Source organism: Chiloscyllium plagiosum, chromosome 3 (assembly GCF_004010195.1).
Source record: "Chiloscyllium plagiosum isolate BGI_BamShark_2017 chromosome 3, ASM401019v2, whole genome shotgun sequence".
In the NCBI taxonomy this organism is placed as follows: Eukaryota; Metazoa; Chordata; class Chondrichthyes; order Orectolobiformes; family Hemiscylliidae; genus Chiloscyllium; species Chiloscyllium plagiosum.
In genome coordinates this window covers 91,135,319-91,154,483 of record NC_057712.1, presented here as the reverse complement: position 1 = coordinate 91,154,483, position 19,165 = coordinate 91,135,319, and the positions used below count along the sequence as shown (strand labels likewise).

At 39.4% G+C, this 19,165-nt stretch overlaps 1 protein-coding gene across 1 annotated transcript in view; it reads left to right on the top strand.

Annotated features, from left to right (window-relative positions):
• The first annotated feature begins 1,177 nt into the window (after window positions 1-1,177).
• LOC122539977 (zinc finger protein 208-like) overlaps window positions 1,178-19,165 on the top strand; it is a 60,599-nt gene continuing 42,611 nt past the window's right edge. Inside the window, exons 1-2 of the mRNA XM_043675228.1 lie at window positions 1,178-1,246; window positions 14,483-14,567. Coding sequence (XP_043531163.1) covers window positions 1,178-1,246; window positions 14,483-14,567 — 154 coding nt within the window. The remainder of the gene's footprint in view (window positions 1,247-14,482; window positions 14,568-19,165) is intronic.

Here is a 19,165-nt window from a genome sequence, read left to right as displayed (position 1 = left end):
TCAAGAAACAAAGATATTTAAATAAATAAATCCACAAAAGGTTGCAATAGAAGTTAGTTAATAAGGCTGTAAATAATGTAAAGTTCAGTGGATCATTTTTAGAGGAATAGAAATGAAAATTGAGTATGTTAAACTCACACAAAACCTTGGTTAGACAACACTTGAACAGACTGTACCACTCTACAAAAGAAAAATTGAAGTAATGGAGAGTGCAGAACAGATTTACAAAGTGGTTAGTTTGATTGAGAGGATGAGTGTATCAGGACACATGTGGAAACAGAGAAGGCTAGAAGAATTTTATTATTTTAGTTGATAAAAAGACTCCAAGGAGGACCTTCTAAATATTATGGTCAATTTCACTGAATTTGTTATTCTGCTTGAGATTAGAACAGAATGTCATAAATCAAGGCTGCAAATTTAATTAAGGCAAACTTTGAAGGGATGAGAAACAATTGGACCATAGTAAAATGGACTGAATAAATGAACAAATATTCAAAGAAGTACCTAGTTCAAAAGAAACGAAGAATGAAACCAAAAGCAAAGACTTGCACAAATGCAAGGCAAGGCAAAACTGAAAATCTGTGCACTAGGAGAGCAATAAAAATACCAAGGGATAGAAAGAGGTAACAAGAGGTCAAAAAAAAATGTGGAAAAACAAACTGGAAAAAACATCAAATCCAACAGAAATATTATTCAATAATATTATTGAGAGTTAGCAAAGTAACACTAAATGTAGGTTCATTTAAAAAAAAAGTGTAGGAGACACTACAATGAAAAGTGAGGAAATAGCAGATTTGTTTTAAGGGTACTGTTGTCAGAATGGAGAGGCTAAAATACTGGTCATGTTACTTGATGGTGGTGGGGGGGGGGGGGGGGATGGCGGGGTGTTTGATGATAACTTAGTTCTTATGTAGGATGGTAATCAACAAATCAAGGCTAATACTGAGGTCATGGGTTCAAATCCCACAATGGCAGCTGGTGAAATTTAAATTCCATGAATAAAAAGCAAATCTGGAATTGAAAGCCGATATCAACAACGGTAACCACAAAGCCATCAATTGTCATCAAAACCCATCCGGTTCACTAATGCCCTTTAGAAAAGGCAACCTGCCATCTTGTCTTGGTTTGGGCTACTTGTGACTCCAGTAATGTGGTTGACTTTTAGCTGACTACTAAAATGCCAATGGCCTCAGAAACTAAAGCCTGGGCATTGTTGGCAAAGCCAATGTCCCATGAAAGAATAAAGGTAATGCAATTATTCCCAAAAATAGCTCAACAAAAACATTTAAATGTAGTAGTGGAAGAGGAAGGAGGAAGGCTAAACCAGTCACCTGGCTAATTGTCTTCAAATTCCTAGAACGTATTATTGAAGACAGTGGCTGAGAACTCTGGAATGCTAGCCAAGCACTAATAGCCAACATGTTTATTTAAAAAAACTTAGCACATGATTATGGACACTGGAGAACGTCTCAGATATCTACATATATTTCCTGAAACATCTAATAAGGTTCTGCACAAGAGATGTTTAGCAAACATGAGATCAAGTGGAAGTGACAGTACCTTTTCAGCATTTATTTTTATTTCTTTTAAGAGGTTCAAAATGAGTAGTAAAAAAATATTAGTTACATAAGAACATAGAAGTCAGGATCAGGAGTAGGACATGCAGCCATTTGAGCCTACCACTCCATCAATAAGAACATGACTGATCCAACTGAAACCTCAAATCCAGGTTCTTGCCTACCTCTATTAATCTTTCATCTAAACCAGCTTAACAAGAATAGGCTGTCCTCTGAATGAGGAGTATGTCTATAACTTTGATGAAAGGAAGAACATGGTTGCCCTGAAACTGAAGACAGGAGAAGTTATAGTGTGAAAGTCAATTGGAGATGGAAGTCAGTGTGGAGAAGAAGTGAGAGATTTTCATCTCTGGATCAGAGAAACCAAAATTGAAAGACTTTCTTCACGATGAGATTCTAGGAGCTGTGGACATCCATGTTAGTTTTGAAAAAATGTGGAGCGAGACAAAAGTTTAACTTTAATATTGGCCTTCAGCTCTGTACGGTGACGGATTTAAAAAGCTGATGGTGGGATCATTCAGCTACACAGAGATCTGCTCAAGTCCTATCTGGAAGGCTGCATTCATATTTTGGGCACCAAATCTCAGGCAAGATATACAATCTGGAAAAATGAAATAAAGTGCAGATTCACCATTAAAGTTTGTGGACAATTCGTGGTCATATTTCCTGTCATTCGTACATAAGGAATGCTCAGAATCCACACAGCCCTTTCAACATTGAAACATCTGATATGTGAAACTCAGCAGTGTTATTTTGTAGAAAAGAGAGGGGCTAGAGGAGAAAAAGGGGACAAGAACGCAACCCACCATTTTTTGATACAGCATTACATTTGATTCTTAAGAATTGCAAACCCAACAAATAGTATTTATGTTCTATAAAAACAAATAGTTTCATTAATCAGCTTTCTGCAGACTTCAACCTTCTGTTTTTTGCTACTTATTCATTTCCTGCTTAGTTTCCTTTTTAAAAAAAATGTTTTTTTCAGCTTTAACTTCAAGTTTTCTGATGTTCCTTTCCATTTCTCCCTCACCCCAATATTTGACAATTGTTGTTAATTAATTGTTCTGCGCATATTTAGAAGGCTCCTTTTTACACATGAATTAATTTACTCAAACTTTTCTTAAAATGGGATGAAGGGGAAAATGAAAATCGGTCATCTTGCATATCGTGTGCTCATGTCAAGGAACAGACATTTCAATTCCCAAAGCTGCACTTCAAATGTGCCCTTTTGATCAATGTTACTGAGCCTATGAGAACCATCAGGTACGATTTAGTTGATCTGAAAGCCTTTCCTGTTCAAACCTGAAATTATTGGTCTCTTGTGCTGCTGGCCTTGCCCACAAATAAATGAACAAAAAAACTGAGGTACAAGAGAGTTGTTGTGTATTTGAGGAATAAAATCAGCCTTGAAAGGCTTGTACTGAATGCTGTTCAAGACAAATGATGTGGGAGAGTTAATGCTGGATTCTGCATTTTGCTAATAATCTTATTGACCCTTAGCAACCAAAAATCTATCGACTTCTGCCTTAAAAATATTTTAAAATTCTGCATTCATTGCCTATCCATTCAAATCCAGCCTCAGATCCTGATGGGGTCAGATGTGTTATTCCTGGTGCCTGACATTCTTCATAGTTAAGTCTAAATATCCAGTGTAATTTGTACCTATTGCTATCAACACTGTTAAGACAAGTTCCATTTCTTGTCATGAGTAGTTCATTCTCTGCCACTGTTAACTAATTATGTCTGTAGACAAACTTTTGAACAGTCTGGAGTTTTATTCACGAGAGTTTAGAAGATAACAAAAAAGTGACTTGATCAAAATGCAAGATCCTGAGAATTCCTGACAGGATGGATGTTGAAAGTATGTTTCCTCTCATGGAAAAACCAGAACTAGGAGTCATCATTCAAAAAGAAGGTGTTTCCATTTCAGACACAGATTAGGAGACTTTTTTTTCATAGATAAGTTCCAAGTACTCACGACTATCTCAAAAGACAGTGGAGGCAAAGTGTTTGATTACCTTTAAGACAGTTTCTTGTTAAACAAGGAGTACAGTATGACAGGGTGGTGGAAATGTGAAGTAAGCAAATCACTCTTGGTTTTACTCAACGTCAGAGCAGGCTCAAGAGACCTTTGGCCTACACCCGCTTCAAATTCCTATGTTCATACTGATGTCAAACTAACAGATCTGTAGATCTCCATTTGTCTCACCTTCCTTCTAAAATGGAGGGGTTATATTTGCTACTTTCAGTTGGATTAACCTTCCCAGAATCTATAAAATTTTAAGTTATAGAGTCATGCAGTATGGAAACAGACCCTTCAGTCCAACCAACCCACGCCAACCATGTTCCCAAACTAAACTAGTTCTACCTTTCCTATCCATGAATTATCCAAATAGCTTTTAAATCTAGTACGTGTACCCAGCACTTTCTCTGTCAGTTCATTCCACATGTGAACCACTGCATAAGAAAAAAGTTGTCCCTCATGCCCTTTTAAAATCTTTCTTGTCTCACCCTAAAAATACGGTCCCTCATTTTGAATTACCCCTCACCTAGGGAAAAGACTCTTGTCATTCACCCTATCCATGCTCCTCACGATTATAAAACCTCAATGAAGGTCACCCCTCAACTTGCTCTGCTCCAAAGAAAGAAAAAAAATCACAGCCTTCTTTATCTACTTTTATATCTGAAACCATCCATTCCCAGCAAAATGCAGCTAAATCTTTTCTGAATCCTTTCTAGTTTAATAATATCCTTCTTATGACAGGGTAACTACAACTACATACAGTACTCACCAACATCCTGCACAGCCTCAAAATAACTTCCCAACTCCGAAACTCAAAAGATCTGAGCAACTAAGGCAAGTGTGCTAAATGCCTTCTTAAATGCCCGGTCTACCGGTGATGCAAACTTCAAAGAATTATGTACCTGAACCCTTAGTATTCTGTTCTACAACACTGCCCAAGTGTTGTAGACACTGCCCATTAATTATAAGTCCTGTCCTTGTTTGTATTACCAAAATGCAATACCTTACATTTATCCACATGAAACTCTATCTGCCTCTCCCTTCGTGAAGGAAACTGCCAACCTTCCCTGTGCGGTCCACGTGAGTCCCCAGACCAACAGCAATGTTGCTGACACTGAAGAATTGCCCTATGGGCAGTTGGAGATGGGCAATAAAAGATGGCCATTCCGTGAATGAAAAAAAAGTTAGCTTTTGAAGTCCTTTACCAATACCAATTTCTTTCAGTTCTTCAATTTAACCAGTGTCTTGGTTGCCAACAATTTCTGGGTGGGGTCCTATTGTTTCCTCCATGAAGACAGACACAGTAATTGATTCGTTTCTCAGCCAGTTTCATTAACGATTATAGATTCTCCTTTCTCCACCTACAATGGACCCACATTAATCCTAGCTAATCTTTTCCTTTTCACATACCTTGAAGAGGCTTTAATGATCTCCAATCAGACTTTTTTTTGCCATCTTGCATGGTGACCCTCAGCTCCTGACTTCATTGCAGCATTGGTCCAAACACAAACAAAGAAGTGGACTCCAAAGGTAAAATGCTAGTGACTGCCTTAGACACGAAGGCAACAATCAAATATGGCAGCAAGTAGCCCAAGGAAAACTAGAATCAATGGAAATCAGAGGGAAAGCTTTCCACGGGTTGAAGTTATATACAGCAAGATGGAAGATGGCTGTGATTCGTTGAAGTCAATCACCTTGGTCCCAGGGCATCACTACAGGAGTGTGTCATGGCTCTTTCAGCAACATCTAAAGCCACAATGCTGATCACCTCGGAGCACAAGAGCAGCAAATGGATAGTAACACCACAACTTTAAGTGCCTGTTCTAAGCCACACCCCATCCTGACTTGGAACTATATCACCGTTTTGTCAAAATTCTTCAGTCTCCTCCCAACAACTCCATAGTCATTCCTACATCCCAAGGATTGTAGCATTTGAAGAATACCATGTTGAAAAATGTGTTGCTGGAAAAGCGCAGCAGGTCAGGCAGCATCCAAGGAGCAGGAGAATCGATGTTTCGGGCATAAGCCCTTCTACAGGAAGGGCTTATGCCTGAAACGTCGATTCCCCTGCTCCTTGGATGCTGCCTGACCTCCTGCGCTTTTCCAGCAACACATTTTTCAGCTCTGATCTCCAGCATCTGCAGTCCTCACTTTCTCCAAGAATACCATGTTCTCAAGGGAAATTAGGGATGGGGAATAAATATTGTCCTATCCAGTGAAACACACATTCTTTGAACAAATTGATTCAAGTCTATTCCTTTTGTTCATAAATTTCATGGTCAATCATTGCTGGTTTCTAAGTTGCCTCCAATCCCTCAAGCATGCTACTTTTATCTAGCATCTTTGTAAGCCCCTTCCTTTGATCTATTGTAATTTTTAAAAAATCTATGACTGATTCTCTTCTCCCATTGGGTGTTTGTGCCATTAAGAAGTTTTTTTTTCCTGTTGTAGACCATTTAATAATTCTTGAAATACTAACTACTCGACTGTCAACTATCAATGTTTTAAAGCACATTTTCTCAATCCACCACAGGCAACTTGCCTCGTGACTATGGTCACCATTTCTCAAAAGTTCCTTTACAGAAAATTAATTAGCCCTTTCTCATTACATGATCCTGAATCTAAAATAGCCCCCTCCATCAGTGGTTCTTCAATGCACAGTTCCAGAAAGCCATCTTGGACACATTCTCCAAAGCATTACAGCTAATTAGGCTCATCCAGACGAAATGCAAATTGAGAACTGTCGACGTGAACATTGGTCACTTCAATTTCTTTGCCCCCTCCCCCTTATCCAATCCAACCTATCTCTCTCTGAACTGACTGCATTCTGTGTCCTTAGATCCAACCTTAACTTTGTCATTAAGACTACCAATCAGGGTGGTGCTTTTGGAGTCTGGCATACTATCCCTGGACCATGACCTCACCAGAGCACATCAGGCCTTTGTATCAACTACAGTCACTGATGTCAATTCATCTGGTGATCACCCTTCCACTGCCTCCAAGCTGATAGTCCACCAATCCTGCACAGATCGCTTCTACCTCCTTCTGAAAACCCACAAGCAGGACTGCCTGGGTAGACACATTGTTTCAGCCTGTCCCACAGAACTCATCTCATCTCTTCCTTCCTCGACTCAGTCTTTTCTCCCCTGGTCCAGTCCCTGCCCACTTACACTCGCGATTCCACTGATGTTTTATGTCAGTTTTGGAATTTGCAGTTTGCAGGTTCCAGCCACCTCTTTACCATGGACGTGCAATCCCTTTACATGTCTATCCCCACCAAGATTGTTTAGGGCTCTCCACTTTTTCCTGGAGCAAAGGCCTGAACAATCCCCACCTACCATCACCCTCCTCTGCCTGGCCAAGCTCGTCCTCACCCTCAGCAACTTCTTTTAACTGCTCTCGTTTTCTTCAGGTCAAGGTGTGGCCATGGGTACCAGTTATGCTGGTCTCTTCATGGTGTTTGTGTAACAGTCTTTGCTCCAGTCCTATTCTGGTCCCCACCCAAAACTCTTTCTCTGATACATTTATGATATCATCAGTGCTGCATCCCCCTCTCGTCTTGAATTGGAGAAGTTCATAGATCTCCCTTCCAAATTCCACCCCATCCTGACTTTCACCTGGTCTGTCTCCTCCCTTTTCTTCCTCAACATTGGTTTCCATTTTTGGGGATGGACTGGCCACGAATATTCCCTATAAACACACTGCCTCCCACAGCAACCTGGACTATACATCCACACACCTTGCTTCCTGTAAAGACTCCATTCCATTCTCCCCGTTGCTCCACCTTTGTCGCATGTGTCCCGATGATGCCAACTTTTGCAGGGGAGCCTCCAAAATGTCCACCTTCTTCCTCAATGGAGGATTCTACAGCACCATTGTTAACACAGCCTTAAACCAGGCCCAACTCATTTCCCTTGCTTCCGCTTTCCCACCATTTCTTCCCTCCCACAACAGCAATAGGGTTTCCCTTCTTTGTACCTACCATCCCACCAGCATCCACATTCCAGAAGACCAGCCGCCACCATTTCTGCTACCTCCAGCAAGATGTCACCACGAGGTACATATCCCCCTCCGCTCCCTTGTTCACCTTCCGCAGGGATTGTTCCCTCCAGCACACACAGGTCCATTCATCCTTCACACCCAACATGCCCCACAGCATTTTCCCTTGCAACCACCAAAAGGTATATCTGCCCATTTACCACCTCCCTACTCAGTATCGACGAGCACAAACGTACCTCTTCCAGGTGAAGCAGCACTTTAATGGCACTTCTCACAATCTAGTCTAATGCATTCATTACTCACAATGTGGTCTCCTCTACATGGGGGAAAACGAAGAGTAGACTGGGTGACCACTTTGCAGAACATCTATGTTCTGCCTGCAAAGAAGACCCTGAGCTTTTAGTTGCCTGCAACTTTAGCACACCAACCTGTTCCCTGGTCAACATCTTTGTCTTAGGCTTGCTGCAGTGCTCCAGCAAAGCTCAACGCCACCTGGAAGAACACCACCTCATTATCCACTTGGGGACCCCACAGCCCTCCAGACTCAATATAGAGTTTAATAATTTTAGGGCCTGAACTCTCCCATGTCCTCACCCCCTACCCCACACACCAGGTCTTGTTATCACATAGTTCGCCATTATATACTACTATTGTTAGCCACTAACAGTCTCCATTAACCGCTATTCACCCTCCTAGCCATTGTTATCCATTCCTTTGTCCGACTGCTCTTCTCTCTCCTTGGGCTCTATTCCTACCTATGGTTTGCTCCTTAACCCCTCACCCCCACCCTATCTTCTGCATATAAACTGATGTTATCCGAGCTACTAATTCTGAGGAAAGGTCACTGGATTCGAAACATTAACTCTGATTTCTCTTCACAGATGCTGCTAGACGTGCTGAGCTTTTCCAGCAACTTTTTTTAAAATGAATTACAGCATCCACAGTTCTTTTGGTTTTTAAATGCAAATTGATGTCACCCGTGGGCAGCACGGTGGCACAGTGGTTAGCACTGCTGCCTCACAGCTCCAGACACCTGGGTTCAATTCCCGCCTCAGGCGACTGACTGTGTGGAGTTTGCAAGTTCTCCCCGTGTCTGCGTGGGTTTCCTTCGGGTGCTCCGGTTTCCTCCCACACAGTCCAAAGATGTGCAGGTCAGGTGAATTGGTTATGCTAAATTGCCTGTAGTGTTAGGTAAGGGGTAAATGTAGGGGTATGGGTGGGTTGCGCTTCGGCTGGTTGGTGTGGACTTGTTGGGCCGAAGGGCCTGTTTCCACACTGTAATGTAATCTAATTACTATTGCATTACCCACATTACATGAATCTCCATTTTCCTGATTTGCATCAAGTCCTACTTTACCGCTACAGGTAGTTCTTCTATAACACCATGGTTGCTTTCTTATGCAACCCCGCATAATAGAAAAATTGCACTTAAAGTTTTGGCGATGTAATCATGTTACAGCCAACACATGTTTTAAAAGTTTGCACTTTTATTTAACAGGGTCCCCAGTTCGTCAATCGCATTATAGCAACACAATGTTCTAGCAGAATAACATGTACCTTTTGGTGGCTTATAAACAACACACCATTGATGTCCTTGCTATCTCCCAGCTCCAATCAAACTGATTTAACATCTTGATTCTTTGATCCAAAATCCTCTCTCATTGAAACACTGATTTTGACTATTATTAAGATTGCCACCTCACTCCTGTTTTCCCAATCTCACTCACTCTGCAGTTACTAGTTTGTAACAGCATACAAATCATACCCGTCGACCTCAACTCATGCCTATAAATTATCAATGTTGCTGTGAAAGTACTGAAATAATGAAACAAATTACCAGAATATTAATACTGTAGGCAATTGGTTGTTGTAACTTTTAGATTGCAAATTCCAATCTTCAAGTGCCTGAGGGGAAGGGTGTATTGACAGACATTTGTTTACTTGCTTTGGGTAATCAAGATAATTTCCTGACCAAGTTGTTAGAAAATTCACTGGAGGAAAAAAGTCAAGTGACAATATGGATTTCCCATCAATTTGCAAAATAGAGACTGTGATAACACCTGCAGTTGAAATTCCTTTTTTTGTCCCAAATCATGGTTTTCTAATTTTACAGTTAGCAAATGTCTCCTGAAGTACCACTTTACTCAGAATCATCATCCAGAGATCATTTTTCTAGTTTCTGGTGACAAAGAAATATATTTTGTTCAAAAGAAGAAACATGTTACATACTGCCTTGCTGGAGTACTAATATGAAGCTTTATTTTCGTCTCTCTTCCTGGAGATGTCCACAGATTTTAACAACCTTCCAAAACACTCTCAAAGCAATAATTTCTCATGGACTTGTCAAAATAGTGAGTGCAAACAAGATCTGTAAATTCTGATTCAGCTCTCAGCCTACATTCAAATGTACATGCAATTTTCAGCATGGATAGGAATCGTGAATGGAAACTCTGCTGAAGCCAAGTAATTTAATCTAATCACATCACAGTGGCAAATTGTATAACTCGAGGTTAGCTTTTCAAGACGCCAGGAAACAGCACAGTGAGGACTAAGACATGGCAACTTCTCTAACAATTCTCGTAATGTATAGATGTTCACTTATTATTTCACAGCTACTCTCCATGCGTGAAAAACAAAAAAAAATGCGTTGTTCTTTATCAAATTACTGGGGCAAGGATTTGAGGCTATGCTAAAGTAACACATTTAAAATTGCAATTAACTTCAAGCCATTCATTGATATACTTTGCCTCCTGATCTGAATATATTCTTTTTATAAAACTATTAAGTTAGGATTTCTCAAACATGGTCACAAAACCATGCATAAACATTAACAGCAAAACAAAACTCAAAAATCTATTTTAAAAAAAAAGACAATCAACTTAGATATCTTTGCCATACCCCACCCAGTTTTCACTGCTTCACAGATTGCTCCTGGCCCAACTGCATGACTGGAAATAATTTCATTGGTAATCCAATGCTCCTCTCTCATTTGCAAAGGATCACAAAATACTCCATATAATATTCCATAGCAAATAGATCCAATATCCCCCCCCCCCCCCGCCCAGCCTCCTAACCTTCCTCACACCACAATTAAAACTGGACAAAGGGCAGACTAGAGAAGGAAATAAATTCTGTTCCTCCGAGTCTAAAGCAATACTTAACTGCCAAACACTGTTCTCAACAACAATGCTTCCAAATCTTTCAACAATAATATGCGATGCAGCTAATGATGAGGTGTAATTTTAAAGGATGGCTTGTTAAAAATTCTTCATAAATGAGTAACACAAAAATATAAAAATGAAATACAAGGATATAGCCTTTCCTAAATGGCATTTTTCTACTAAGTAAGCATTTTAAGATTTCAAACCTAATGCAGGATATAAACATTGCAGATAGTGTCATATTATTGTTTCACCCTAGACTCTATATTCAGTGATAAATCCACTTAACCTTATTGGAGAAGGTTCAAACCAAAGTTCCAGGAGAAGGACATCTTATGACTGTTCTGCACTGTCCTGACAGAAATAACATGTTCATAAATTTATTTGAAACACAAGGTCATGTAGGGATATTGATGATGGTAGACAGTATCAATTATCCAAGGTATTTTATTAATTCGAAAATAGTTGTGCTTCATGAAGACCAACACTCAGTATTTTCAAGAGACTGATAACCTTCTAAAATTATCCTAACAAATGAGATCATGTCACAAAATTTTTAAATTGTGGGAATTATTATTATTGGGTATGAAAACTGTAACCTGTTAAGTGAATATATACTTGGTTCTGTTTAATACTATATTATACTCATCAAAATTAAACAAACCTGTTTTAGTCTTTTGAGGTTGTTTATTCTGTATCCAAACTTCATAAGATCAGAAGTTTGGAATTGTGGCAATTAGCATGCTTCTGATTCCTAAAGCCTAATTACCACTCACATGGAACAAGTCACAAATGCAATGTAAAACTCTTCACTCGCCTGGAAAGGTACAGTGTCAACATCACCTTGGTCAAAACAGCATGCTTGATTGGCACAGCCTTGTAGTCTGTGGAAATGGAACCGTATCATGACTCCTACACCACGATTGAGTCAAAAAGTATCACTCCTTTCAGAAGAATACTCTGAGCATACCTAAAGTGGACAATTGTGATTGAAGGAGGCAAATCAGCACCATTTTTAAGGGGCAATTAGGATGTGCCCTGCAATGATGCTCATATTTCATGAAAAACTAATTTTGTGAAAATGGTGTAATTTTATTTGCAAAATTTTAATAGCTTGTGGAATTATACTATTGTTTGGAAATGAGAAGTCTGCCTAAGGCCAGAAAAAATGTGGCTCATGACATTACCCAGCTGTAGCTGTTAATTTTCAGCAGCACCCAGTAGGTCTGACTCTGCTTGGTGTCAGAGGATGCTGTACTCTGACATTTCCCCCGCAGTTGCCAGAGATGGCATTACTCTAACATAAATGCAATATTAAAAGGAATTGTTGCACTTAGCTTCTGACCCTCTGCTTGAAATTACCCTGAAACAATTGGCTGGAAAGAACATAGGAACCAAATTCATATGTCTTATAATGGCTGCATTACTAAATTAAATGATGGATGTTAAGTAACAAACTATTTAATTATTGACATATTTGAAGTATAATTCTATAAGTTAAAGAAACAAATCTGAAAAGCAACCAAAGCAACCTGATATCTCTGGCCTTGGTCTGTGCAACATTCTGGATGAGTGGTGCTGGAAGAGCACAGCAGTTCAGGCAGCATCCGAGGAGCAGTAAAATCGACTTTTCGGGCAAAAGCCCTTCATCAGGAATAAAGAAACTCCTTACTGGAATTAAAATGTTTTATTTATTTATTCCTGATGAAGGGCTTTTGCCCGAAACGTTGATTTTACTGCTCCTCGGATGCTGCCTGAACTGCTGTGCTCTTCCAGCACCACTCATCCAGAATCTGGTTTCCAGCATCTGCAGTCATTGTTTTTACCCTATGCAACATTCAGCAAACAAAATGGAGGAGACTTTCCACCTTGATTTGATTCATAGACTGGTGTTCCTTCTTATGGAAAGGATGAGCAATTGCTGATCTTTTCCGCTCTCAATGGAAAATGAAACAGTTGATGGGAATTAGCCTATCAAGGCTTTCATCTGCATTCACACAAAACATGGACACCTTGCCAAGACACTCAAGACAGTTATAGATCACAGGAGTTACCTGGGACATCTCCTTTAAGAAACAATAGCTCAATGCTTCCAGCATTAGTGGAATCAATATTTTGAAGACCGTAAGAAATAATACATTTCACGACAAGTCAGCAAGTGTTGTCATTGTTTAATTGTGCCATTGACAGCATTCCACAGATAAGAAAGGGAGGTGGAGGGGGTCGTTAGGGCCGACTGCCTGCCCCTCTTGCGTGGTTACGTTAGAGCCCAGTGTTCTCTGGAAAAGGAGCATGCGGTGTCCACCAACACCCTGGAGTTGTTCAGGGAGAGGTGGGCGCCGCAGGGAGTGGAGTGCATTATTTCCCCATCCAATTATATGTTGATTTAATCCCTGCCCTCCCCTTCACTGTTTGATCACACAGCATTGCCCTTTGATGTGAAGGGCACTGCTTGTTACTGGCCACTCAGGTGTTTCTTTTCTTCCTGGTGGTGGAAATTTCAATAAAGATTCGTGCACCTTGCGTCTTTCACTGTGTCTCACACCTGCACACGCACAACATGGGTTTATAAAAAAGGGAGGTGGATGAATGATTCCTAAACATCTAATTCCATAAGGAGTTTCTGTAAATTTTGACAAAACAAGTTTCTAGTTTGATTTCTTCTCTCCTTAAGGAAAGCAGACACTCTGCTCTGCATCTTCCCTACTCAATCAAGTTAAGGACACTGACCATTATCTGCTGGCTGTACTACTTTTTGATGAACCCACTTTTTTCAACTGGCTATTCCTATGACTGTCCTGGCCACAACTAAGAGCACAGTGGAAAACCATCAAATGGTAAAGAATGACTGAGCAACATTCACACAATGAAAGTAGAAATCAACTCCAACATACGCAAATCATAGCTCAAAACTGTTTTTAAATAAATAATTTTCAGTCTGCTCAAATAGTTCATGCACTTCACATGCCATCAACTACTGGAAGCAGGATTTTGAACATCAGCAAACAAACATTCTCTTTTCTTCCTAATATAAACAATGACAAAAAAAAATTCCACTGTATTTCAAACATTGCACGCTTTACAAAAGAATAAACAAGATAATACACAAGTAAAACAGAAGAACATAAGGTATAAGAGGATCTAACCTTGCCATTCTATAAGATCATGGCTAATCTGTCCCAGCACTCTATTCTCCTGACCGATCCCTTCTGTAAGAGTAAACTAAAAATCAAATATTATCTGGTAATAATTTTGTTATGCCAAAAAGCAGCAGCAAAAGGAAATATCTGAAACTTAAAACTGTAATAATGAAAAAGCAATGAGTGTTCAATGAAATCTCTAACAAATTCTCCAGAGATATGGAAGCTGACTTGAATTTTACCTTTTGCAGTGAACTAAAATGGAGAAAACGTACAACATCTGCATACACCTTCCTGGCTAAGTATCTCACCTCCAAATGCACTGGCTCTACAAAGAATGTTCAGATACTGAATAAACATGGTTCTCCTTACATTAATCTGTTCAAGGTTACATTTAACAACAGTCAGTTTAGGCTGCCAAACTAAAAGAATTAGTATCTATGAAATCCTTCATTTCCATGAAGATGCTGTTTGAAGATAACCAAACAATCAAACCACACACTTCAGCTCATATTTTTTCGTATTTTGAAAATAAAATGTTGTTAGTAACAACTTTGAATATTGTTGACTTTAACTTATCAGGACAAATGCAAGAATATCAAATTGCAGTTCATATACCACATGGAAAATGGTGCTGATTGGTTGGCAACTCGACTCCGATTATCTGGTAATGCCTCTGTCAATTAGAGTTTAGATTAGATTACTTACAGCGTGGAAGCAGGCCCTTCAGCCCAACAAGTCCACACCGACCCTCCGAAGTGCAACCCACCCAGATCCCCGACACCTAACACTACGGGCAATTTAGCATGGCCAATTCACCTAACCTGCACATTTTTGGATTGTGGGAGGAAACCGGAGCAGCCAGAAGAAACCCACGCAGACACGGGGAGAATGTGCAAACTCCACACAGAAAGTCGCCTGAGGCGGGAATTGAACCTGAGTCTCTGGCGCTGTGAGGCAGCAGTGCTAACCACTGTGCCACCGTGCCGCCCACAAAGACAGAATTTGGGAAAAAAAAAGATATCTTACAGGTGAGCTAGCAGAATCTTAAAAGACACTGGGATAGACTTTCCATATCACATTAGCATAATCAGAGATAAAAATTGTCCTACCAGTGCAAAAAGAAACAAAAAAAGGAGAAACTTAAATAGTCAAAATTACTTCGATTCATGTTACCTCTAATCTGCTGTGCTGGTTTAAAATTTTCCTGAATCAGGCTTTGCCTGAGTAACTGGTTACTCTCTAAGTTGATATAATGAAAATCTAGTGGAATGAGAAGGTTCATCAAATCACACTTTTTGGGGAAGTACACAGACACCAGTGACCATGTTTCAACAGATTTTATCGCATCAAAAAATATTTAATCAACAAGAAACTAACAATTGTACATCAATGTAACTGAAATGGTTCACTGTACTTCAGGTCATTTCCACTGAGTTTAACTAACACTACTCGCAGGTGAAAAATTTTAAATTATTTTCATTTCTTTTCTTTAAATTATAAATTCATCTTTTTTTCAAATGACCTAACAACTGTATCAATTTACCACTCAAATACAAAGAATGCCTTTTTAACGGGAAGAAAAATAAATAGCAAAACATATAACTTCTATTATGCTAGCTGAATGCACCGGGAGATTTCACATCCTTGATTATCCAAATCCATTTCAGTAGAAACTGAAAACGACCTAAGCCAGTGTTTCCCATCCTTATATCCTCTGTTTCAGCATTGAAATTTGTTGCAATCCGAACTGCTGAGAAAAAAAGCACAGTTGTACAACTGTTCTAATTTTGTTTGAGTTCTATGGCAGCCATTGCTGCTACAGAACTTGCAGAAGTTTCAGGCACATTTTGGCTGGAATACACAATTGCATTAAAAGCAGAAACTCTATCCCAAAGTTCATAGAAAAGAAATACTTAAGAACATACTTCTGTTCTTATTCACAAACAACGTAAAATATGCCAAAATCATAAAGTCACAATGACAGGCTCTTCTTCCTGTCTATGGAAAGGAATACCCTTTTATGGACACAATGAGACTGAAAATACTTTCAGGATCACGAGCGCACAACACAAAGATTCATTAGAGTGATATACATAGGTAGACATGTGAAAAAGTTTTGCAGGTGGAATATATTTTGGGAAAATTATAGGTTTTGGAGTCACATAGAACAGAAACATGGCCTTCAGCCCACCATATATATACTAACCAATAAACACCAAACTACATATTCAATATACCTGCACTTGGTCCAAAGCTGGCAGGAGGAATAGAAGAGCTGATTGTTATTTAAATGGAGGAAGACTGCAGAAAGCTACAGCACAGAGGAATTTGGGAGTCCTCGTATATAAATCTCAAAAGGTTAGCATTCAAGTTCAGCAGATAATAACTTGAGCAAATGGAACATTAATCTATATTTCAAAGTGAATGAAAATGGGGAAGCATCTCTCAAACGAGACAAGGCACTAATCAAACCACAGTTGGAAAAGAGTGAATAATTTTGGGCACCTTATCTAAAGCAAGATTTCCTTCACATTGAAGTCCAAAAAAGGGTTCACTGGGCTGATCTTCAGTGTACGGGGAGGTTCTCTTATGAGGAGAAGTTGAGTAGGTTGAGTTGATAATCATTGAAGTTTAGAAGAGTGCGAAGTGATTTTATTGAAATGTACAAAATTTTTACGGGATTTGACAAGATAGATGCAGAGGGGCTGTATCCCCTTATAGTGCAGAAGAGGCCCTTCAGCCCATCAAGTCTGCACCAAACCATCTAGACTTATCTCACTTTCTAGCACTTGTCCCACAGCCCTGAATGTTATGTAATTTCAAGTGCTCATCCATGTACTTTTAAAAGGTGTGAGATTTCCCATCTTTACTACCCTCCCAGGCGTGCATTCCAGATTCCCACCACACTCTAGGTGCAAACTGTTTCCTCAAATCCCCTCTAAACCTCACGCCTTCCACTTGAAAATTATGCCCCTTGTTATTGACCCTTCAACTAAGCGGAGCAGTTGCTTTCTATTCATCCCATCTATGCCCCTCAATCTTTAATACTTTATGTCTGGTTGCTGCCTTCTCTGATCTCAAGAAAACAACAAATCGATGCAGCATCATTTCATAGCTAAAATTTTTCAATGCACACATCTGGTGAATCCCCTCGACACCTTCACCATTACAGTCACATTCTACCTTAGCGTAGTGACCAGAACTGCACACACTACTCCTGCTGTGACCAAAGAAAAGTTTTGTACAGCTCCAATACGACCTCTCTGCTCATATAGTCTATGCCACGACTGACAAAGGCAGGTTTTCTGCATGCCATCCTAACCACCCTATTAACCTGTGCTGCCACCTTCAAGGTTCTGTTAATAACCACCCCAAGATCGCTTTGTTTCTCACAGTTTCCTAGTATCCTGCCACTCATCAAGGACTCCCTTGTCTTGTTACTTCTGCCAAAGTGAATCACCTCACATATCAGGATTAAAATCCATCTGCCACTGATCTGCCCATCTGTCCAAACTATTGATATCCTCCTGTAACCTAAGACCTTCTCCCTCTCGATTAACCACCTGACAAATATTCCTGTAATCCACAAGCTTATTTATCATCCCCACAAACATTCTCATCCAAATAGTTCATATATGTCATGAACAATATAGGACCCAGCACTGATCCATGATATGACACTGGCCTTCAGCCACACAAATAGCCTTTGTCTCTAACTATTAAACCCAGTTCAGAACTAATCTCAGAGGAGAGCGTCTCCCAGTTAGGAGCGAGATGAGGAATTTCTTCTCAGAGGGTAGTGAATCGGTGGAACTCTTTTCATTGCAGGGGGCTGTACAGATAAGGTTATTAAGTATAGTCAAGGCTGAAACAGACAGATTTTTAATCTGCATGGGAGTCAAGGGAAAAGACAGGAAAGTGGAATTGAAGATTATCAGATCAGCCATGACCACACTGAATGGCAGAGGACACTGGATGGGCTATATGGCCTACTTGCGCTTCATGGACCTGATTTAATATTAATTACCATTTTATACTATTAGGACAAGATATACATTGATGTCAAAAACTTTTATTTTTAGCACTGATCTGATCAAAGACACCATCATAGACATTTAAACTCCCATTATTCAAGTGGAAGCTGGTAGGTTTATTATAATAATTGAGTCTTTTTTAAAAATAATTTTTATAATTTAACTTCTCTCATCTAACTTGGCACTTTGATTGAGAGACAGGGAGAAAGGACAGGTTGTGATATTGTTGTCAGAATGAAACATATTTTGAAGTGTGAAACCAAATATTTGTTACTTTCAAAGAAACCACCCCAAAAGTAAAAATACCCGGGTTCTCTCTTCCATAGTTATTGCCAACATTGTCCTTTTCAAATTTTAGAGCAGTCCACAATGAACTTCTAGTTAAAGTATTATCTTTCTCTTGTTCCATTAAGTGTCATGGCCAATCAAATAAAATTTAGGTGGTTAAGCCGATGTTGTGTTATCCATTATCATGCAACCAGAACATGACTGAAAACAGCAAGTGACATTGCACAAATAGTTCTCAAAACAATAACTTGCTTTTTAACTATCACAGTTTTTAACAGAACAAAACATCCCCAATGTTATGAAGAGGTGACATCAAATCAGCAAGATGGCTACAGTGGCAAGGGAAATGCTTTGAGATATAATTTTGAGAATGTTTGAAAAAGAAGGGAATACTAAAACTGTAGGGATCTAATGTAGCTTTCCAAAGCAAGATGAAATGAAGAGTCTGTGATGCAATAGGACTATTAGTGCATTTTTGCAGCAGTTTTAATGCAGTAAAAATAATTATATGCACTTGATAGAACTCTCAAAATTTTACATTTAGTCATGTTTAAAAGTGAAACCAGGGATGGACATTAAATGTTGGCCTTTCCAATGACACACAAATCTTTTGAAATTAAAAAAAAGGACACATAGCAGTACAGGTAAATTAAGTAATTGATCAAAATGGAAATTTGTAACGTGAGGTGAGAGCGCGGGGCAATGAAGTCAAGAGAGGGAATTTTAAATCTTAGGGTTTTGGAAGCTAAAGGGACAATCATTAGTGGCCGAATGATGAGTTGTGGAATATCAGCGTTGATATTCAAAATCACTAAATTGTCAATCTGTCTATTGTCATCAGAGAAGTCTATTATCTCGAATCACTCGAGATTAGTTTAGTGCCTCTAATATATTTGCCAGTCAAAAGAACCGTGGACTAGCTACTTCACTTCAATAGAAA